Source organism: Trichechus manatus, unplaced genomic scaffold (assembly GCF_000243295.1).
Source record: "Trichechus manatus latirostris isolate Lorelei unplaced genomic scaffold, TriManLat1.0 scaffold00011, whole genome shotgun sequence".
NCBI lineage: Eukaryota > Metazoa > Chordata > Mammalia > Sirenia > Trichechidae > Trichechus > Trichechus manatus.
In genome coordinates, this window is record NW_004443947.1 from 28,335,618 (window position 1) to 28,359,449 (window position 23,832).

General features: G+C 47.7%; 1 protein-coding gene across 1 annotated transcript in view; it reads left to right on the plus strand.

The window, feature by feature from the left end:
- Positions 1-664: 664 nt before the first annotated feature.
- The window catches only part of LOC111819537 (non-classical arabinogalactan protein 31-like), a 59,309-nt gene continuing 36,141 nt past the window's right edge, over positions 665-23,832 (plus strand). The window contains exons 1-5 of the mRNA XM_023726427.1: positions 665-807; positions 1,043-1,161; positions 12,826-13,077; positions 13,137-13,365; positions 13,431-13,533. Coding sequence (XP_023582195.1) covers positions 665-807; positions 1,043-1,161; positions 12,826-13,077; positions 13,137-13,365; positions 13,431-13,533 — 846 coding nt within the window. The remainder of the gene's footprint in view (positions 808-1,042; positions 1,162-12,825; positions 13,078-13,136; positions 13,366-13,430; positions 13,534-23,832) is intronic.

Genomic DNA, 23,832 nt, shown 5'->3' on the forward strand with positions numbered 1-23,832 from the left:
CTCTTGGTCTATGTACAGGTTCCTCATGAGCACAATTAAGTGTTCTAGAATTCCCATTCTTCACAATGTTATCCATAATATTATATATAATATAAACAGTATTATATATAATGTAATATATATGTATATAGATATATAAAATATAGTTGCTTTTAAAAAGAAGTCACATCATGGATATCTAAGACACACACACCCACATATATATACACATGTGCATATATAACTCACATATACCATTTGAATGCGTGAGCAAGCAGAGGGGGCACCACAGATGATCAGTGTTCAGGGCTCTCACATGCCTTAATCCTGTCCTGCCCCAGTGCCACAGCCCTGGTCACCTTCTCACCACACCCTGGCATGCAGTGTAAGCCATTCTGCCTTGTGGCCAGTAGGTGGCGCTGAAGACTAGGGCTAGGCAGGGAGCCCGTGGGCCTGGGGGCCTTGGACTCGGGGATGAGCTGGGAAAACGTCCGCTGCAGGTCGAAGGCAGTTACCATGAGCTTGCTATGTGCAGACACTGTGCTCTGGCCCTTCACGCATTAGCTTGTTCAACCTTCCCATTATCTTGAGTATCATCTCATTTTATAGATGAGGAAACTGAGAGGCTCAGAGATTATTTTAAAGTAACTTTTCTAAGGTCATCCAGCTCGTGTGTGGTGAGACCATGGCTCAAGCCCAGTTCAGTGGGCAAAGCAGTGGTCTCACCCCAAGCCCCTCATTATACAGGGAGAAGCAGGAGTTCAGAGTTGTCCTGGATCTCTTTGGAAACGAGCTGGAGGAAAGCTACAAGCTGGTGTCTGATGCCAGGTGATGTGAGCTGAGAGGCAGAACTGCGTCTGTCAAGGATGCCAGGAAGCTGTGGGATCCTGGGGGACAGGTCTGAAGCCAGACACAGCCTCCTCTCTCAGGGGCCTGCCTGGGCCCTCACCACACCTCACCCTGGGGTCTAGGACTCAGGGGCGAGGGAAGTGCCCTGATGCTCCTGGCCTTCCACAGCTGGACTAGGCTTCTCAGTGACCCTCTCTTTCGCCCTCCCGCACAGGTGTACCTGTCCACAGGTGTCCCAGTACAGCTCTTCTGAAAAGCCTTCCCTGACTGCTGGGGCCCAAGAATTCCTCAACTCCTACATGATCCTGGAACCCTCTCTAGAGATCCTGCCCTGTGGGGCCCCAGGGAGGTTCAGGCAACCATGTCTGTAACAAGCTACACGCTCTCGGGAATTCTGATACACAGCCAGGTCCGGAACCACCTTCTCCAAGTCAGCTCTCGGCTGGACCAGAAACCAGCAGAGTGTTGCTTGTCTGTCTAAATATACCCGTCAGGTCAGCTCTCTCCCAATGGGAAGGACCCAGGTGCCTCAGGTCAGGGACCCTGGCTTAGCCACCCTCTACCCATCACCTAACCCCAACACAGAGCCTAGGGTACTGGCTTAACAGGTCCAGTGCCCTGATACAGGGTTGGATTACCCAGTAAACAAGGTAAGCGCGGGCTTACTTTGCTTACTTACTAATCTGTAGTGAACAATCTTTGATGTGGTGAAACCCATGTGCAATTGTCCGCCTCAGATTAGTATGTAAGCATAAGTAAGCCCGTGCTTACCTTGCTTACTGGGTAATCCCTCCCTGTCAGGAGTTGTAAATTTGAAAAGAGGCTTTGATTCTGTAGGAAGGTGCTGTGGGGCTGGGAGGGAGACAGATGCCAGCCATACCTAGAAGCAGTATCTTCGATGTGGTAAAAAAATGTGAAACTGTTCGCTACAGATGAACTGATAAGCAAAGTAAGCACCGTGTTTACCTTGTCTATTGGATAACCCGCCCCTGTCCTCATGCACCCATTCAACAAATTGTTACCGAGCCCCTCTATGTGCCGGGCACTGCTCTAAGCACCAGGGAGAGAATCTCAGCTCCCATAAACAGACACGAGTTTCAGTCTCTGATAAAAAAATAAAACAGGGAGATATGACAGTGTAATTGTGGGCTGAGGAGGGGGCACCTGAGAAAGGTGGCCAGGTAAGGGCTCTCTGGGATGTGAAATGAGACGTGTGAAGATCTAGGAAGGGTGTCTGGGAAGACAACAAGTTGTGGGGAGGGGTGCGGACGGGAAAGAAGGCCAGTGTGACTGGAGACTCCATGCATGCCCGCTGAGTTCAGAGAGATGGCAGAGCCTTATTCTAGATGCCGAGAAAGTCCCTGGAGGGTTCTAAGCAGGAAAGTGAAGTGCTCTGATGCAGTTTCCATCTCTCTGGCTGCTGGTGGGTCTATTGGAAGATCTCTGAGGGTCCCTTCCTGGGGGACCCCCCCTTCGCAGGACCCCTGAGGCAGAGCTGGTAGCCAGGGCAGCTGACCAGAGCCCGAGGTCCACAGGGTTAATCTCCTGGGCGGTGAGGGGCCTCTGATTAGCAGGCCCTGCCACTCCCCACTGATAAACTCCTGGGCAGGAGGGGGCTGGACTAAGCCTGGGAGGAGAGTGGAGAAATCAAAGCAGGAGGAGGAGGAGCTGGGGAGCACTACAGGAGGGTTTCTCTCTCCTGTTTCTCTCCCATCTCTATGGAGGGGACGTTCCTGGGTGAGAGAGGGCCCACTTTATCCCTTATTTAACACTTTCACAGCCACTTTCTCCATCAGGGCCCAGTCCTGATTTTATGGGCCCTAATTGGGAGTCTGGTGGCACAGTGGTTAAAGCACTTGGCTGCAAACCAAAACGTTGGTGGTTCGAACCCACCAGCCCCTTCACAGGACAAAGATGTGGCAGTCTGCTTCTGTGAAGATTTCAGCCTTGGACACCCTATTGGGCAGTTCTATTCTGTCCTGTAGGATCACTCTGAGTTGGAATCGACTAGAGGGCAACAGGTTTTTAAGGAAGAGAAAACAAAATTAGGGAAGGGCCATGAGGCTTAAGCTTCATGAGCTTCATGGTAAGTGCCCACCCTTGATCTCTTCCCATCAGGGGAGTTAGCCCCATATACAGATGAGAAGCCTGAGGCTGTGAGAGTCTCTGCTGCAGTTTTCTGACTCCCAGTCCAGTGCTCTTTCCACTTCCCCAACCCATCTGAAAGCACAGCTGCTCCTTCTCCTTAGGCTGCCAGGCAGCGTGGGGGTGGGGGTGGGGTGAGGCGTCCTGAGGGGAGAAAGGGCTTGTCTTGGGGCAGCATCCCTGTTTAGGACAGGGTCCTATGTGGTCCAGACAGCTACGTATCTACGGAAAATAGTGCTATGGCAATTAGTTTTAAATAGCTGAATGATCCCTCACAGCTGGCAATGGAAACTGTGACGGCCCATAGAAACTGCTTATTGGTGCCCCTCCCTCCGTCTCTCCAAGGGCACACTCCCTACCTGCCATACCTTAGATACACTCGGGAACCCCCACATGCCTATCAACAACCCCTCCAAACGGGCACATTCTAAACAGGGGCTCAAGGGACTGGCTGAGGATCAGATCCGAGGGAACTCATTAAAATGCAGTTCCTGGGGCCCCAACTCACACCTACAGAATCAGAATCGTCAGGGGTGGGGCTAGGATCTGTCTTTGAACACACTTGCTGGGTTCTTCCTCAGCACAGCCAGGGCTGGGGACGACTGATTTAATCAGCAGCCCTGAGTGCTGGGGACGGGAGCTCTGTCCCCCTGAGTTATGGGGGTTTTCAAGGACAAAGGTGTCCCCATTTCCTGGCAGGGGGAAGTGTGTGTGTGTGTGTGTGTGTGTGTGTGTATGTGTTTCTAGGGGAGGGACATGGGAGGAGGCTGGATTTTCCCCATTTACAGCCGGGCAGTCTCAGCTCTGGCCAGAATCACTCTGGGAAGAAGGAAGGCCCAGGGCTTGGTCAGGATGGACTTTGCCTGGACTTGAATTCTGCCTCTAGAGCTTGTAGTGAAACCATCTCGGGCTCTCTCTCTCACCTCTAGAATGGAGTCAACGAGATGCACTACAAGGGATTATTAAAAAAAATGTTATCTCTCTGACAACCATTAAGAGAACCTGTACTGTGTGCCAACCCAGTGCTATGATAAGATTATCATTCACAATGACAGATGAGGAAGTTGAGGTCCTGAGAGGTTAAGTAAGTCGTCTAAGATCACCCAGCTAGTAACTGGCAAGACTGGCATTTGAACCCAGGGCTGTCTGATTCCAGAGTGTATTTTAAAAGCCATTCTGTCCTTTCCTGCCCCTTTTTCGCTCAGCAATATTCGTTAACTGCCTCCTATGTGCCAGTCCAAGAGCCTGGTGCCCTCCACCCCACCCTTTTGCTGTGAGGGTTAATGAAGTACAGTGCATGGCCGCCCCAGGGATGCTGCAAAGTGCTCTCTGGTCATGAGAGGTTCTTTTAGCCACACAGCCCTCTCTGTGCTTTCACCCACAGCCTAGATGTGAATGGGGTGGGGGAGGTCTGTCTCTGGCAGAGCAGGCCTCAAAGCTCAGAGTGTATCAGGGTTACCTGGCAACTTGTTAAAATGTAGAGTTCCGGGCCCCATCCCCCATCGGATTCAGTTGTCAGGGCTGGGCCTGGGACCATGTATTTTTGACAACTGCCCAGGTTGTCTGCTGCAGATGGTTTGGGCATCACATTTTAAGATACACTGTAATATAAGGACTAACCCAGTGCCATTGAGTTGATTCTGACTCATAGCAACCCTATAGGATAGAGTAGAGCTTCCCCATAGGGTTTCCAAGGAGCAGTGGCTGGTGGATTGGAACTGCCAACGTTTTGGTTAGCAGCTGAGCTCTTAACCACTCTACCACTAGTACTCCAGAAGGACTAAAGTCAGGAGAATACAGAAACTGTCTGGTGGCCCAAGTCTTAGATGATGAAAATTGGGACCTTCTTCTCAGAAAAATGCACAAACTCACCTACATGCAAGAGTTTGCATAGAGTTTCAGGGGGGTCCTAGATCCTTGAAGCCCAGCATGGATCCCTGGGAGCCTGCTTAAGGACTCCTGGTCTACTTAAAACTTAGAGTCTTCTTTAAACCAAACAATAGTTTAGCTTAATTAGTAAAGAATGTCTGCCTTTAGCATTGTGCTCTTTTAAGATCTATCTATATGGGATCAAATGGACAACAGCAACTCGAAAGAGTAGATAGAAAACAGACAGAGTAGGGAGTAAGTTTATGTTAATTGGGGAGGAACAATTCAGAAAGGAAGATGAGAATGGTTGTACAAAATGAAGAATGTAATCGATGTCACTTAATTGTACATGTGGAAATTGTTGAATTGGTGTCTGTTCTGCTGTGTATATTCTCAACAACAATAAAAAATAAAATAAATTATTTAAAAAACGGAAAGAAAGAACTTCTGGTGTAGGTGCTAGGTCTCAGCCCAGATATCCTGAGAAAGGTTGCTTCTCCCCCGTGCCCCACATCTTGTACATAACTCTATCAGAAGAGCAATTTCTTATTTACCTCCCTTCTGGACTTTGGGGCATGCAGCATTTTCTCCCTTCTTCACAGCACATGGTAGGATTATACTTCCCTGCCCCTCTGAGGTGAGGTTTGATCGTGTGGTTTACTTTTGTTGTTGTTGTGGGCCATCAAGTCGATTCCAACTCATAGTGACCTTACATGACAGAGTAGAACTGCCTCATAGGGTTTTATAGGCTGTAATCTTTATGGGAGCAGATTGCCAGGTCTTTTCTTCCACAGAGTGGCTGGTGGGTTCGAACAAAGGACCTTTCGGTTAGCAGCTAAGTGCTTAATCATTGCGCCACCAGGGCTCCTTTTGGTTTAGTTTAGCCAAGGAAATGTTAATGGTAGAAATTTTAGAAGCCAGTGTGTGACTCACCATGTTCTTGTCACCTTACCACAGGGATCTTGGAAATGGACACTAAGGTGGGGGTTCATCAGCTTCTGACCCTGAGGGACTGGTGAACAGGGACCCCTGCCAACCCATCTTGGACATGTAGCATGAGTGAGAAATACACCTTTGTTGTGCTAAGCAATGAGGTTTGGCATTGTTTGTTACTGCAGCATTAGCTAGCTTGTCCTGACTGTTATGGATTGAATTGTGTTCCCCAAAACCATATGTTGAAATCTTAACCCCTGTAGCTGTGAATGTGACCCTGTTTGGAAATAAGGGGTTTTCTTTTGTTATGATAATGAGGTCATACTAAAGCTGGTGGGTTCTAAACCTTATCCCTTCTGAGTGGTGTCTTATAGGGATGATAACAGACAGGGAGAGAAAAACACAAAGAGGGAAGATAGATGCCATGTGAGGACCCATCTATAAGAAAAGGAACACCAGAGATTGCCGGCAGACACCAGAAACTAGGAGAGAGTCCCACAGAAGGAACTGACACAGCTGAGACCCTGTCTCTTAGCCTCCAGAACTGTGAGAAAATAAATTGCTGCTCTTCAAAGCTAGCCGCTTGTGGCATTTTTGTTACCATAGCTCCAGGTAACTAAAGGTCCCTGGGTGGCAGAAATGGTTAAGTGCTCATCTACTAGCTGAAAGGTTGGCATTGGAACCCACCCAGAGTCACCTCAGAAGACAGGCCTGGCGGTCTGTTTCTGAAAGATCACAGCCTTGAAAACCCTATGGAGCAGTTCTACTCTGCACACATGGGGTCGCCATGAGTCGGAATTGACTCAACAGCAACTAACAACAACAGGTAACTAAGACACCAACGAACACAGATGCTTTGGAGGCAGAACCAGACCTTCTCTGATTGAGCTTTGGGCCTTCAGTTCCCAGCACAGCTGGCACACAGTAGGTGCTCAGTAATCTACATATTAAGGCCTTGCGGAGTGCCAGACCCCATTCATTGTTACCTAAATACTCCCAACAGCCATGTAGGTCAGGTATTATTATTCCCATTTTATAGATAAGGAACATTTGTGGTTAGCAAGGGGCTGAGGAACCTGAGTCTCTATCCTCCAGCACCCTACCTGAAGCACCACATCACAGACCCAGGAGACAAGCAGGCCAGGGTTTTTTCTTGCCACTCACTATGCAAATCACTTCTCTCTGACCCTATTTGCACGGTGTCACAGGGTTTAATAAGAATGCCTACTTCCCAGGCTGGCTGTGACATGAAGTGTCTTGCACACTGCCTGGCACATAGTAAGTATTCAATAATGGTAGCTGTTATTTTTTATTATGATGTTGCTTTGCCTCTGATAAAAGTTGTTTTAAAGAGCAAATTAATAGAGAAAGGTGGAGTGAACTGGAAGCTGGGGTTAGGCATCTGGGGGCTCACTGGGAGCCAGGTGCCAAGAAGCAAACTTGGTTCCTTATTCCTGTGTCCCCAACTGTTATTCATAGCCAGCTTCCACCTATTGAGTCCCTATTGTGTGCCAGGTTCTGTGTAGGCACCTTACGCATGTGTATCAGGTTATTTAATCCTCACTCAATTCTATGAGGGAGGTGCTGTTTTTCATTCCCATTTTACAGGTGAGGAAACCTAGGCTCAGGGAAGTCAAGGATATTTCCCAAGGACTCACCAAAGAAGAGGCAGAGCCGGGGGGGCTCTGGCCTCTCTGACTCTGCAGCCTGGGATAAGACCCTCTTCATAAGACGTGCCCCACTTTCCAGTGGAAAAAGAGGGGAGGCAAGACAGTGACAGAGTCTAGGCCTCTGGACTCCCAGTCCAGTGCTCTTTCTCCTCTACAGTCTTTGCTTACCCCGAAAGGTGTGAAAAGTGCATACGAGCACGCTCCTGCGTGCATCCGCGCGCGCGCGCGCGCACACACACACACACACACACACACACACACACCCACACGCACGCACACACACATAGCCCCACAGAAAAAGAAGGCAAGCACAGGAAATCCCCTCTGTGGCTTCAGGGCTGCCCCCTCCCCGCCCAGCGCCGGCAGAGCCCCCGCCCTGTGCCAGCACAGACTCCTTGTCACCACCATGATTGGTAGACTAAACAGCTGGAGCGGAGCTGGCCTCCTCGCTCTCTCTCGCCAGGGCGGCCGGGGCTTTCAAAGACTGGCCTCGCCTCCTATCTCCCCCATCAGCCCCAGCAGCATTTAGCCACTTTCTTCAAACACCCAGCCAGGGCATGATGGTTAACGTCAAATCTGGCAGCAAGTCATAACCTATAGGGCTGGGACATTTATCACGGGCCGGGCCCCTGGGGACTTCAAAGGGGCCTGGGGGGTGGGGGCAGGGGAGGGGCGGGGCCTTTTAGTGGGGCTTTTCCTCCACCCAGAGCCTCAGATGGCTCGCCAAAGCTGGAAGGGTCAAGGCACTTCCTCAGCTGGCCAGCCCAAATAATAGTAGTGATCATAATAGATACGAATACTAATCATAGCTGTTGTATTGAGACATTACTATGCCCAGGACACCTTACATGCTTTATCTTACTTAATGTCCACCGTCACTCTGTGAGGCATTTATTATTATTTATTATTTTCAGCTCCACTTCTTTAGAGATCAGGAAAGGGGGTTGGGGCACAGAGAGGTTAAGCCCAAAGTCACACAGCTAATAACAAAAATAGCATTGACAGTAATAACAATATCAGTCATTTATAGAGTGATTACTATGTGCCAGTTGCTTTGTATGTTACCTCACTGTATCCTCCAAGTGCTTTACGAAGTAAGCATTATTATTCCTATTTGAGAGATGAGAAAATGGGAGATGTTAGATGGTGTTGTAAATTGAATCGTGTCCCCCAAAAATCTGTGTTGTAAATCTCATTTGGGAATGGGTTTTCTTTGTTATGTTAATGTAGCAGTATTAGTGTAGGGTATGTTTTAAGTCAGTCTCTTTTGAGATTTAAAAGAGCAGATTGAACGACAACCAGAAAAAGCAAGCAGAGATGGGGGAAGATAGATGCCGTCACACACACAGATCACCATGATGGCCAAGGAATAGAAGCTGAAAAGAGCTGACACAAAGAGAAAGCCTTCCCCTGGAGCTGGTGCCCTGAATTTAGACCTCTGGCCTTCTAAACTGTGAGAAAATAAGATTCTGTTTGTCAAAGTCACCCACTTGTGGTTTTTCTGTTATAGCTGCACTAGGTAACTGAGACAGGCGGCTTGCCTGAAGTGCCATGACTGGTAAATGGCAGAGCTGGGATTTAAAAGCAGACCTTCTACTCCAAACCTAGTCCCTCATCGGCTTGCAATGCTGCCTCCTGAGGTGCAGCTTGGGCCTCCCCATCCTTGTCACAGCCTCTGTCATGCATCCAGAAGCCAGAAAGTAGTCCTGGGCATCCTGCTGTCAGATCCCAGGTCTGACCAGAATTCGTAGCACGTCCCAGGGTCTTCTGCTTCGGGAACTCAGGGCTCCTTAGGGGCAAAGTTGAGAAATGGAGGTAGCCAGGTGCTCCAGGTAGCTGCCAGGTAAAGTCTGGGAAGGGAAAGGGACTCTTTAATTCAGGTAGCCCCAAAAGCTTTTTCTGGCTCTCAGCTGAGAGTGGGGTAGTCCATGAATTGGGTGTGGGGAGAATGGTGTGGGATTTAACATACACAAACATGTGGTTCTCCCTTAAGTCAACTTCTGGTGCAGGGATGAGTTTCCCTCCAAGGCTCCCGGGAGCCACTTGACTAACTGACCAAATTCCACAACCACTCTATACACCACAAAGCCCAGCTATCCCAGTACCCACTGAGATAGGGCAGAGTCAAATGAATGTTTGAAACAAGGAGGAAAAATGGTCCCTGCTCACAAGGACTAAAGTCCTCTGAGGCCACATATGACAATTGTGGCACAAGAGGCACAAGAAGAACACTCTGGAAGGCTTCCTGGAGGGGGTGATATCTGAGATGATGGAGGAGATAAGAATAAGTTCAGTGTGGAGGGAGGAGGACCAGGGAGAGCCTGAGCAGGAAAGGACAATGAGGGGGCATGGCACCTTGTGAAGCCCATGCATTCGATTTCTAACCCACAAGATATTTTATGTTGGGCCTACATATGCTGGGATGGGCTAGGGGCTGGGGAGACAGCTGTGAATGACAGTAAATACCACTGCCATGTGCCAGATAGGGTACTAAGCCCTTTATATACTTTAGCCCATCTCATCATCACAATAAGCCATGATGGAAAGATATTAATTTACAGATGAGGGAACTGAGGCTAAAAGAGGCACCGTGACTCACTCAAGGTGAGTCAGAGTGGTGGAGTCAGGACTGAAATTCAGGTCTGTCCCATGACCAAGGTATTAGTTGGGTGCGGACTGGACACATAGAATCCTTTTTGCCCTAAGAAGTTTGATGGTGAAGTATAGGAGAAAGAGGAAGTGGTAGCTTGAAGGAGGAAAAGAATGAAGGAGGGCCTTTTTTGAAAAGGGGAAGACCTGAGAATATTTATGGATTGTGGGGAAGAAGCTCACAGAAGGAGAAGGGGCAGGGTGGAATGGGTGAGGGGGTATGACCGAAAGGAAGATGGCGGCATATGGAAAGAAGTAGAGAAGTTCTGAAAAGAGGTGGAGGCAGCACAGGGCCAAGGCCTCTCCTCTGTCGGGCAGGAACCCAAGGCCCCAGCACAGAGTGTGGGCAAGATAGGGGCGGGGTTGAGGACCACTAGGATAGAGTGCAGGAGGGGGCAGGAAAGGAGCCCAGGCCCCAAAGTCGGAGGGATGCAGGCTCAGGCTTCATGTTCCAGCTCTCATTGGTTAGTCAGTGTAGCCTTGGGCAAGCCACTTAAGCTCTTTGGACCTCAGTTTCATCCACCGTTGTTATAGGTTGATTTGTGTCCTCCAAAAAAGATATGCTCAAGTTCTAACCCCCGTACTCGTGAATGTGACCTTACTTGGAGATAGTGTCTTTGCAGATGCAGTTAAGTTCACAAGAGGTCATACTGGAGTAGAGTGGGCCATAATCCAGTCTAACTGGTGTCCTTAAGAAGAGGAGAGAGACACAGAGAGAAGATGGCCACATGCAGACAGAAGAGAGATTGGAGTGACGCTGCTACAGCAAAGGAGCACCTGGGGCTACCAGAAGCTGGAAGAGACAAGGAAGGATTCTTCCCAAGAGCCTTCAGAGAAAGCATGGCTCTGCTCACACCTTGGCTTCGGACTTCAGGCCTCCGGAACTGTGAGAAGATAAACTTCTGTTGTTTTAAGCCACCCAGTTTGTAATACTTTGTTACAGCAGCCCCAGGAAACCAATATACCCCTTAGATGGGGATAATAATAGATCATGAGTTTATTGTGAGTGTTAGGTAAGATATTGCATTGAAAGTGCCTGGCACACAAAAGGTAGCTGGGCCAACAGGACAGGACAATCAGGATGTTTGGGCAGCTGAGAAAGCCTGGATGAAGTGCTGAGAATATTCCAGACAGCCCAGATTGGCATCCTTCCTCAGTAGCCATGTGGGGCTGAATGGGCTTAACCAGGACTGGGAATTGGCAAGAAAAGTACTTCTGCTGGTTGTGCACGGAGCCTATTCAGTCCCCCTCAGGCCTACATCACTTAGTCCAACCTGGGGTTGACCTGGGATAAGGGGAACTGCAGCTCCAAGAAATAATCTTTCAGGGCCATATAGTTGGAATTAACATCTCATTCATACATACATACACTCATCTATCCATTTACCCATCTACTCACCTATTTATCCATCCATCCATCCACTTATTTATTCACTAATCTATTCACTCATCCATCCACCTACCTACCCATTCACCCATCCATGCATCCATCCATGCATCCATCCATGCATCCATCCATCCATCCATCCATCCATCTCATCCATCCATCCATCCCTCCATCCATCCATCCATCCAACCATCCACTTATCTATTCACTCATCAATCCATCCACCCATCCACTCACCTTTCTATCCATCCACCCATTTATCCATCCATCCATCCATCCACCATATTTAAGTGGAATGGACAAAAAAATCTTACTCTGCTGTTGAGTAACTGTGTGACCCTGGACAAGTCTCTTAGCTTCTTTGAGTCTCAGTTTCCCCATCCATTAAAGTGGAGATTGTAACCCCAGCACAATACTCTCCACAGTGAATATCTCAGAGTGGATGCACACAGGGAGAATTTCACCTTTTATTTTTTATCCTTCAGTGTCAAGTGGAAATTTTTCAATACTTTTTATCAGTACAAACAGTAAAGATATTTCTATTGTAAAAAAAAAAAAAAAATTACCCAACTGTCTTTCTTGTCAACTTTAAGTGTGTGCAAATGGAATAATGGATGAGAAAGCCCTTTGTGCTGTGTCAACGGTGAAACAAATTAGAGAAAATATCAGCATTATTATTTGTAGAACATTTTTTCAACTTCTGCAACGAGATTTCTACAATTGGATCTAACCCTTCCTCCCTAGCTGCTTTTCACATCCTTCAACTCATTCAGTAAATATTTGTTGAAGGATTACATTGTGCCAGCCCCTATACTAGGTGCTGGTGATAGAGAAGTAAGCAAAACAAAGCATCTGACACCATGGGGCTTTCATTTGATATCTATATGCTAGGAAGTAATAAACACCATGAAAAATAAAGGAAGGTATGAGTCAAAGTGGATTCTATTTGCGATTGGGTGGTCAGGGAAGGTTTCTTTGAGGAAATGACATTTAACCAGGGTCTTAAATGAAATGAAGGAGCTGGTCAAGGGAATTTTTTTAAGAGGAACAATTCAGGTAGAGAGAACCCCAAGTACAAAGTCTCTGAGGTGGGAACTCACTAGGCAGTTACCTTCATGTACCTGTCCTTCAGCCACACTCTCATCCATGTGTGCATGCATCCATCCACTCATCCATCTACCCACTCACCTATACATACATCCAATAAATATGCATCCTTCCACTCACCTATTCACCTGTCCACCCACCCATTCATTCATCAAACTAACCATCTACTCATCCATACATATACTCATCCATTCATTTACCCATCCACTCACCTATTCATCTGTCAATCCATCCATCCATCCATCCATCCATCCATCCATCCATCCATCCATCCTTCCGTCCATCCGCCCATCCGTCCATCCGCCCATCCATCCATCCGTCCATCTGTCCATCCATCCATCCACCTATCCACTCATCATTCCAACCATTCACCCATTTATCCATCCATCATCCACCCCCTCATATATCTATCCACGCAACTACCCATCCATCCTTCCATCCATCCACACATCTGTTCATCTATTCATCTATCCATTCACCCACCCACCCATCATTCATTCACCTGTCCACTCATTCATCTACCCACCCACCTATCCATCAACACAACAACCCATTCATCCACCCATCCACTCACCTGTCCATCCATGCACCCACCCATCCATCCACCCACCCATCCATGCACCCACCTACTCATCTATTCATCCATCCATCTCTCCACCCACTCACCCTCTCACATATCTATCCATGCAACTACCCATTTATCTGTCCATCCACCCATATGTCCATCCATCCATTCATCTATCCATCCATCCACCCACCCATTCACTCACCTGTCCACTCATTCATTCATCTACCCACCCACTCATCTATCCATATATGCAACTACCCATCTATCCTTCTATCCATCCATCCACCCATCTGTCCATTCATCCACTCATCTATCCATCCATCCATCGACCCATTCCACTCACCTGTTCACTCATCCATCTACCCACTCCCTCATTCGTATCCACCCAGCTGCCCATCCATCCTTCCACCCACCCATCAATCCATCTATTCAACATGGCCTGGGATCTGTTATGAGTCAGTCATGGGGAGACATGGGGGAGACATTGTGAAGAATTAGACATCATCCCTACTGATAGGCTATCCCAGTCAAAGGATAGAGACAGGCACAAACAGTTAGGGTCTGGGATGGTGGTTGATAGTCTGTACTCCATCACTCACCGTGTACTTCTGCTAAGGACAGTCTCAGTGTTTCCCTGCTTGCAGAAATCTTGCTCAGGTTTCGCAGTTCAGGTCTCAGCCACCCTATCCACGAAGCCTTGCTGGTTCTTCCTCGTAGAATTCACTACCCTTTCTAGCTTGACCTCCATTCTGCATTATTATTTTCCACCTTGTTTGGAGAGTCTTGTATAAATGTGAGTCTCAACGAATGGTTCATCAGCTCTTTAATATCAGGGTGAAGATAAATATGATACTGCTAGAGCCCTGGAGCCCTGGTGGCACAGTGGTTAAGACCTTGGCTACTAACCAAATGTCGGCAGTTTGAATCCACCAGCTGCTCCTTGGAAACCCTATGGGGCAGTTCTACTCTGTCCTATAGGGTCGCTATGAGTTGAAATCGACTAGGCAACAAGATAGGATAGAAAGAGGCTACCATTTATTGAATGCTTAACTACATGTTTTGCATTGTGCTTAGCATATTTTTAATACATTATATTATTTACTACTCAAACATACTTATACAGAAAGGACCTGTGTTCTAATGAGGGAGGCACTACTACTATCCCTGCTTTACAGATGAGGAAACTGAGGTACAGAGAATCAAAGTGACTTGCCAGGTCACAAGCTAGTAAGTGGCAGAAGTGGTGTCTAAATCGTGGCCATTGCAATTGCAAAGTCCATGTCTTAAACACCACACCACTTATGCCTTAGTCATCTCCTATCCTTTGAATCAGGAGTCCCTGGATGGCACAAATGGTTAAGTACTGGACTGCTAACAAAAAGGTTGGAGGTTCAAATCCACCCAGAGTTGCCTCAGATGGGTGCATGTAAGACCTGGTGATCTGCTTCTGAAAGGTCACAGCCTTGAAAACCCTATGGAGTAGTGCCAATCTGCACACACATGATCACCATGAATCAGCAACTAACAACAACAACAACAACATCCCTTGTATTACTAACAACAAATGCGCTGAATGAACAGAAGGAGGAATGTTGTCCACTCTAGAGGTTAAGTTCATGGCTCTAGGGGAGGACTGCCTGGGTTTGAATCCCATTTTCACCACCAGGATTCAAGTTTTGTGATCTTGGCCTGGGTCAAGTCAATGAACCCCTCTGTGTTTCAGTGAACTGGTCTGTGAAATGGGAACCATCATAGCACCTATCGCATAGGTTTATTGTGAAGTTAAATGACAATTCATTTAGAGAACATAGATTGGTGCCTGGCAAGTGGTGGTTGTTGTTAGTTGCTGTCAAGTTGGCTCCGACTGATGGTGACCTTACATATAACAGAATAAAACATTGCCTGGTCCTGCGCCATCGTCGTGCTCGTTGGTATGTTTGAGTCCATTGTTTTGGCTATTGTGTCAGTTCATCTCATTGAGGGTTTCCCTCATTTTTGCTGACCCTCTGCTTTACCAGACTTGATAGCACATGGTAAACAACCAATAAAATTTAGCCATTAGTGTTATTTAGTAAAGCTTTCCACCTCAGTCCCCTCACAATTTGTCCTCTTCATTCTTTCACAGTTTGCCTATCATATTTTATCATTCTTACTTTACACTGTTTGGTAGAGACTGTCTCTAAAAGTGCCAGAACCTTTGCCTCTGGAGCCTTTAAAATATGCCGGGAGCCTGCAAGAGGAGAACCCTGTTAGCACAATGGTTAAGCACTTGGATGCTAACGAAAACGTTAGTGGTTCAAACCCATCCAGTGGCTCTTCGGGAGAAAGACCTGGTGATCTGCTCTCATAAGGATCACAGCCAAAAACCTATGGGCAGTTCTACTCTGTCAGAACTGGGGTCACTATGTGTCACTATGGGTCAAAATTGATTCGACAGCACCTAACAACAACAGAATGACTCGTCTGGTGGAGGCAGGTAGAGCAGGATGGGACGTCCCGCCATCAGCCCTCACCCCTTATTGGGATGGCGCTTTATCTGCCTCTCCCCAGGGGCCACGTCAGCCTGCGCCTTCAGACCTTCCAGGGCCTCCCTGTAAATCACCCTGGGTGATTTATACGGAGCCGCCCGGTCCGCTAATCCAGTAAACAGGATAAGCAGGACCCAGCTGGATTTATGGGCTGCCAAAAGGGCCTTTCACCACGGGAGATGTGCACAGCGTGACCCTTCTCCTCCTGACCACCGCCCGGAGCATCCTAATGGGCAGAGGTCACACGGCCTGGGTTCCCAGCCCAACTCTGCTCCTTCAGTGGCTGCTGTGTGGTGTTGGGCTGGTCTTTTTCTCTCTCTGGGTTCCAGTTGCCCCAGCACTAGGTGTTCCTTGAGCAGTTGGCATGCAGGCAGCACATGGGGAAGCTAAAGGAATTGTAAGCCGGGTCCTAATGTCCCCAGTGGGGTCAGGCCTCCTAGTGCGGTGATGCAGCACACAGGTACTGAGCCAGGCTGCCTGTAAATTCTGGCTCAGATGCTTCTTAACTGTGTGACTCTCGGAGCCTTAGTCCTCCCGTGTGCTAAACGGTGATAGTATCAGTGCATTTGTCTCAGAGTTGGTATTGTAATAATACTGAAGGCGTATAAAATGCTTTCATAGCACCAGACACCTAGTAAGGGGTCCATAAGTATTAGCTAATTATAACTATAACTATTGTTACATGAATAACCGGACTAGGGATTATATCATAGAAGGGAGGTCTGCCCAAGGATGTGTTGCAGCATTATTGTGGACACGGGTAATTGGAAGGAAACTGGGACCTTCACTGGGGACAGAGGCTGGGTCACCACGGAGGACTTTGCAGACGTTAGATACGATAGACTAAATGTAACATAGCAACAGGGATGGACCTTAAAAGTAGAATGAAAATAGGTAGAACAATGACACAGTGCCAATCACTTAACTTAAAAATACGTGCATACAAAACACTGATGCATAATTCATTTTTAAAATGGTGCAAATTAAACCCCAAAGAATATTTGCTTCTGTGTGTGTGTGTGGCAGAGGTGGGGGGCGGGGAGTGGGCAATGAGGTTAAAAGGAATTAAAACTAAACAAATATGTACAATCAGGGCAGTACAGACCAAGGGTGGTAGTATGCTATGAACAGAAGGGTGGTTAACTCGACCTTTCCAACTTGAGGTGTTAGAAACACACAAACCCATCCTGGAGAACAGAACAAGAGATAATGAAATAAAATACCAGTCCACCAAATGGGCATATAGATGTCCATTGTACTTTCTTTTTGGTCTGTGTTTGAAATTTTCATACTTAAAAGTTAAAACAGTGAACTGCCAGGGTTGGAATTCATGGAGAGCAGGGTCAGGATTGGTTTGCACCTGCTTGATCGGTCTACTTAGACAGAGAATTGAAGACTTTGATCAGTAAAATGGGTCTAATACCACTGCATGCCTTGTGTGTAGTGCATTTTGTTTTTACATGTGCTGGCTCTGCCTCCTTCAGAGGCTGTGGCCAGGAGCCCATCCAGGAAAGCCCTCAGTGAATGGCAGGGCACTGTGTGAATAAGAGGTTTAGAGATCCCTGTGGGCTGAACCTATCCTGGTGGGCTTCATGGAGGCAGTGGTGATGGGGCACCCACTGGCCTTGCAGGGAACATGTGAAGTGGACAGGTAAAAAGGAAAAGTGATAAAAGGAGTAAAACACCTGGCAGCTGGAATTAGCATGACAGATGTGGGTAAAAGAAGGGGAGAACCAGGAGGCAAGCAAGGTAGAGGGAGGCAGAGAAGGAGAGAAGAGAAGGAAGAAGCTCACCTGTGAGGTGTGGCCCACAGGGTACCACCAACCAAGTTCATTTACTCATTCATTAGTTCGTTCACTCATTCATTCATCCAACATGTATTGAATCCATAAATGTGTCGGATTCTGGCCTGGGCAGTCGGGATGCAGCAGTGAACAAGACAGGCAGGGTCCCTGCCTCATGGAGCTGACATTGGCTGGTGAAGACACATGTTATATAGGAATCAAACAAATCAAATGATCGACAACCTCCCATGGTGACTAGTGCTGGGAGAAATGAAACAGAGTGCAGGGAAGACCAGCTTGTTTGGAGGTGGCCAGGAAACGCCTTCAGGGATGGTGACGTTTAACAAGAGGACTTAAGGATGAGAGGGGTCAGCCTTGTGTAAAGCAGGAGGAAGACCGTTCCAAGCAGAAGGAACAGCTGCAACCGCCCTCAGATGCAGGAGAACTTTGGAGATGGAGAAAGTGGTTGCTATGGAAACTCTGGGACTGGCAGTATCAGGCACCTCCATCCAGAGACTTCAAGTCCCTTTTCTTTGTCTTAACTTTACTTCCAGAAAGGCCCTCAGGGATCATGCAGTCCATTACAAAAATGGGGAAACCAAGTCCCAGAGAGGGAAGCAGGTCCCTCTGAGGCCACAACTTGTCCATGGGGGAATCCAGTTCTCCCGACCCCGTTTAGATTCTTTCCTTCTTCCTTCTTTGTTATGGAGACTTTTCTCATCTGGTCATGGCCTTGACAGGACGGTGGAACTAATCGGTGACTCTGGCTTCCCACGTGCATTGAGGCATGTGCCGCAGGAGTCCCTGGACTCAGAGGTGGGACAACTGGCGCCACTCTTGCCAGTTATAAACACAAGAGTCACACATGCCCAGGAGTTCGTTTGAACCAAAACAACTCTTGTCCAGAATTTTCCATTTTTGGTCTAATAAGAATTGGGGTTGGGGAGTGGGGAGTGGGCGGGTCAGGTGAACTATTTTTACATAATGCAAAGGTTCCCTGGGGAAAGGAGAGCAGCAGACTGGAGAAATCCTGAAGGGTGTGGGTCACCAGTGGGTGGGCATTTCAAGAAGGCAGCTCTTAGCCCAATACCAGAATGCACTTTCTGACTCCTCATTGTGTCAACAGTGTCCTCAAGAGGTAGTGAATGCGTCGTCACTGAAGGTATTCAAGGAGCTGAATGACCATCCATTAGTGATGTGTCTGGGTAAGGTGGGAAGATGAATTTCTGAGATATTTTCCAACTTGGAGTCAATGACTCCACAGGTTTATGACTTAGCATCCAATGAGAAGATTAATAGCATGACAATAACTACTAAATATTGGTTCAGTTTCTAAGTGAATCAATGATTCTTTCCAACTCCCATTTTCTGTGGTTCTAAGTTGCTTGGTTGGCTCCCAAAAAGCATGTTGTTGGGCACACAGATTCGAGGGCTCACAACTTGTTGCGAGGGGGAGGAGCATTGGCTGAAAGTGACGGCCTGAAGCATTTCCTTCCTGTTATCATCAAGTATAGCTCTCACTATATTCCAGGCCCAGCTATGGGCACTTAATTTTCACAACAGCCCTGTGAGAAGGTTCTATTCATGTCTCTGACTCTTAGAAACTTTGAGTCTTTTATTCCATGTTGTTTGGAGATAGCCAAGCAAATTCAAAGGGGTCTCTGAATTCTCTCCTGATGATTGGAGAAGATTTTTATTTGCACATATAATTCTGGTGTGTGGTTGAGCATAATAAGTTCCAGAGGAGAAGAACTTGCCAAGTCCTCTGAAATCAGAGGCACACAGTTACTCACATACACACACACGTACACGTGCTCACACACACGCACACACGTGCACACTGGTCATGCAAGGATTAGCATGTAATTTAATGGCATAGTCTCCAAATCCATAGGATTCCAAAAATGGATTCCAGGCCACTCCAGACACATCCAGAAATCATCCTTGAGTTTCTTCTAGATTAAGTCCAACTGGCAAATAGCAACAAGAGGAATTGAATAAAGATGGCGGACGGGATTCTCTCTCTCTCTCTTTTTTTTCTCTTTCCAAACATTAGCAACAGCTTACAATGCTTTGAGTGCTGGGAAGACAACAGAGGTCTATGGGCCTCCCAGTGCCATCCTTGTGGTTGCTTCCCTTCTGTCAACTTGCAGCTAAGACCATGTGTGACAGATAGATAAACTCACAACCCCAGGAGTTGCCAAGGAAGATCATCTGCTGCATTTTCTGGTCCCTAGGTTTGGATAGGAGTCCTTGGGAGGTGCAAACGTTGATGTGCTTGGCTGCTAACCAAAAGGCTGGCAATTTGAGTCCACCCAGAGACACCTCAGAAGAATGGCCTGGTGATCTGCTTCTGAAAAATCAGCTGTTGGAAACCCTATGGAGCACAGTTCTACTCTGACACACATGGGGTCTCTATGAGTCAGAGTCAATTCTATGGCAACTGGTACTGGTAAATTTGGATAGAGCTAGAGTGCATTTTTGCTTAATTCTTTTGACCAAACTTTTGGGAAAAGAGTTTTGTTTGGTTTTGTTTTTTTCGATCTGGAAAAGAATTGTAGCTGACGGGGGGGAAGAAAAGGTTTTGCTTAATTTCAAGCTCAGTGCTGTTTTTCTAGGACTTGGTTCTCTAAAATGTAGAATAAACCAAATATCTATTCACCACAACTAGGCTTCCTAATTAGCTCCCCTGTGTCCTCCCCTTAAATTCAAACCACTTGTCTCCACATAAAATTACCCATCAGTACTGCTCTTAACACCCTTCTGAACCAAGGGCCAGCCCACAGCCTGCAACCCTGGCTAGTAGGCTGCAAGCCATGGAAGGTGTGGGGCTCGGGAAAAGGCGTGTGCAGGGAGAGTGGGATCCGGTGTCTGAGAATCGTCTTTGTTGAGGTTGGAGATGCCATCTGCAGTGAGAAGACATCCTGGGCACACACAGACGGGGACTCAAGGCGGCTGAGGCAGAAGATGTCCAGTGCTCAGAGGGAAAATAATCCATTTGCACATTCCTCTGCCCTGGACACCCACTGGATGTTTATACATCTCTGGGAGAGGTTATCTCTGAGTGACTTGAGGCAGGCCTAAAGCCAGGCCTTGGATGGGAAAACCTGGGGCTGTTGCGAAAGAAGGCTGGGCGTGGGGGTTGGGGGGGGGTGGTATAGGGATTTCAGGAGAAGGGCTCTTTGGATTCCCGAGACCCACAGAATCAGCTTGCTTGCTGGCCTCTCTCCAGTTCCCCCCTACCAAAGCACACAGAACATCTTGGCAATATACGGGGTTGGGGTGGGCTGCCTCTGTCTGTGACCAGTTTTGTGACCTTGAGCAAGTAGTTTCCCTGTTCTAGGCCTTAGTTTCCCCAACTGTGACAAGAACCTGCTGGATAGTGGGCCCAGACCAGTGGTTCTTAACTTTTTGGGGACATGGGCCTTTTGGCAATCCGATGTTGGAATGTTTCTCTAGAAAGTGTATTTTACATGTGCAGATTCCAACTTTTGCTTACACGTTCAGGGGTTTGTATACCCCTTGAAGCCCATCTGTGGGCTTCAGCAGGACTGAATCAATGGAGGAGAAAAGGCATTCTGGACCGGGGAGAGACCCGGAGCGAGCAAAGGTCTGGAGGAAGAAGTGCACAGGGCATGTGTAGGTAGCAGAGGGGTCATTCAGGGTCAAAGCTGTGCCTCTTACCTATAGCCGTTAAGAGTCTCTTGTAGATGTTCTCTAGGGTCTCTCACACAGTGCTACACATTGCAGGTGCTTAGTAAATATCTGTGGAATGAACGAATGATCCCTTCTGATTCTCACTTTCTATGAGTCTACTAAACACCCCTGTTTGATTCTGCTAAGGTACGTTTTGCAGTCAGAAACAAAGTTACTGAGGAAAGAGCCTTGCCTGAATGTTAGAAGCAGACACACTTATGCCTTCCAATCACTATTCACTTGATATACTTATGTTTATCAAGCACCTACTATGTGCCAGGCACTGGGGGTACAGTGGTGAGCAGGACTGATGCTGTGCTTGCCCTCGTGGAGCTTACAGTCTAGCAGCACTGGACAGAGAGCTGTGCCCTTTGTACACCAGACCTGGGTGTACAGGGCAGCACAGACACAGACCTGAGGTCAGGGCCACTTTGTGACTTTCATGGATCCTAGGCATTTTTGCTTTCTTGTGCCTCTTCTTCCATTAAAAAATCTATCTGTCTGTCTGTCTGTCTACCTACCTATCTAAACTAAAACCAAACCAGTTGCCGTTGAGTCAGTTCTGACTCATGGTAACATTGTGTGTGTCAGAGTAGAACTGTGCTCCATAGGGTTTTCAATGGCTGATTTTTTGGACATAGATGACCAGGCCTTTCTTCCGAGCCACCTCTGGGTGGACTTGAACTACCATCCTTTCGGTTAGCAAACAAATGCATTAACTGTTTGTGCCACCCAGGGATTCCATCTATCTGTCTGTCTGTCTGTCTATCTATTTAAACCAAAACCAAATCAGTTGCCATTGAGTTGACTCTGACTCATGGCTACCCTCTGTGTCAGAGTAGAACTGTGCTCCATAAGGTTTTCAGTGGCTGATTTTTTGAAGGTAGATCACCAGGCCTTTCTTCTGAGGCACCTCTGGGTGGACTTGAACTACCATCCTTTTGGTTAACAGCCAAGTGCATTAACTACTGGTGCTACCCAAGGATTCCATCTATCTACCTGTTGTTGTTGGATGCCATCGAGTGGATTCTGACTCATAGAGATCCCATGTGACAGAGTAGAAACTGCCCTATAGGGTTTTCTTTGCTGTAATCTTTACAGGAGAATATTGCCAGGTCTCTCTCCTGCTGAGTGGGTTTGAACTGCCAACCTTTCGATTAGCAGCTGAGAGCTTAACTTTTCGCCACCAAGGCTCCTTATCTATCTATACAGATATATATTTAAATATTTTATGACTGCATTGGTGTAAAGACAAATATAATTCAGGCTGAATTCCTTATTATATATTCATTTTTTCTCTTCTGATTTTAAAAGACATTACAATGAAAACATGTTCATGGGCCCCTGAGTGTGTCACGGGTCCTTGGCAGTGTGCTTAGTGGATAAGTCAGCCCTGCCTGCAGCTCAGCTTTACCCACGAGGTAATGTGCTATATAAAGCAGTGCCTGCCAAGCATGCGTCTCAAAAACCAGAGGCTGTAAGGTGTTGGAGGAGGAAGAGGCCAGGGAAGACTTCCTCAAGGAGATGGTCCTGCAGCAGAGCCCTTGAGGGGGAACAGGACTGAACTGATGGAGAAGATAAGGCCTTCTGGAGAGACCCAGAGATAACAATGGTCTGGAGGAAGAAACGCACAGAACATGTGTAGGTAACAAGGGACCAGAGTTCTGGATGTCCCTCAAAACTGTACTTGGGGCTCATTCAGGGTCAAAGTTGTGCCTCTTACCTAGAGTCCTACCTCACTCATATATCCCGTCTCTCCCACTCCCAAATGTAGAACCTCAGGATGTTGGAGTTGGATGGGCCCTGAGGTCACCTCAATGACAACCACTGTTTATTGGGCACTAGCTATTGCCAGGCACAGGGAGCACTTTATCATTATCCCATTTTACAGATGAGAAAACCAAGATTCAGGAGGTTAAGTAACTTGCCTAAAGTCAAGCAGCTAGGAAGGGGCAGAGCTGGGATTCAAACTCGAGTCTGTATGACCTCAGAGCTCTGAGCTCCTATCCCTGAGCCATCCTCACTCTCTAAGAGGCTGAAGGAGCCCCACCCAGTTACCCAGCTGATGGGAAAACCGAGGCCCAGAGAGGAGACACTATTGGTCCACCTTCATGGGAGTTTGTCCACAGAATTGGGACTAGAATTCTGGCATCCTGGCTCCAGCCCAGTGGCCCTGGCCGAAGCTGGGAAGACCCAGTACCTTCTGAATTATCCCACTGGCATCATCAGACCTTCCTTATCCTCTCAGCCTCACAAAGCACAAAGCTCCTTTTCACAATGTTGTGGCCCTTTCCTGGCTAGTCCTTCCGACCTCACCTCTCTGTTCAGGTTCCTGCAGACCCCTTTCCTGAAGACCTACTTTCTTTAAGAGCAAGACCAAGGAAGATACTTCTCCCTCAAAAGGTTATTCGCAGAGAGCTGGGGGGCCAGTTCTCCTTGGCATCCCCCAGCCCCCACTCCCCGCCGCAGGGGAAGGCTCAGCGCGGACAGAATAGGCTCCTCTGTGTCCCAACCCCATCCCTCCCGTGCAAGAAGCACCTGCCTCCTAGGCTGGTGTGAGATGTTATCACGGGCATGAGCTGACTCACCCTTGTGACATCTCAGCCCGCTGGGCAGGAATGCAGTTCTGGGCGCCACCGTCTCCCAGGTTAGAAACACGCTGGAGAGG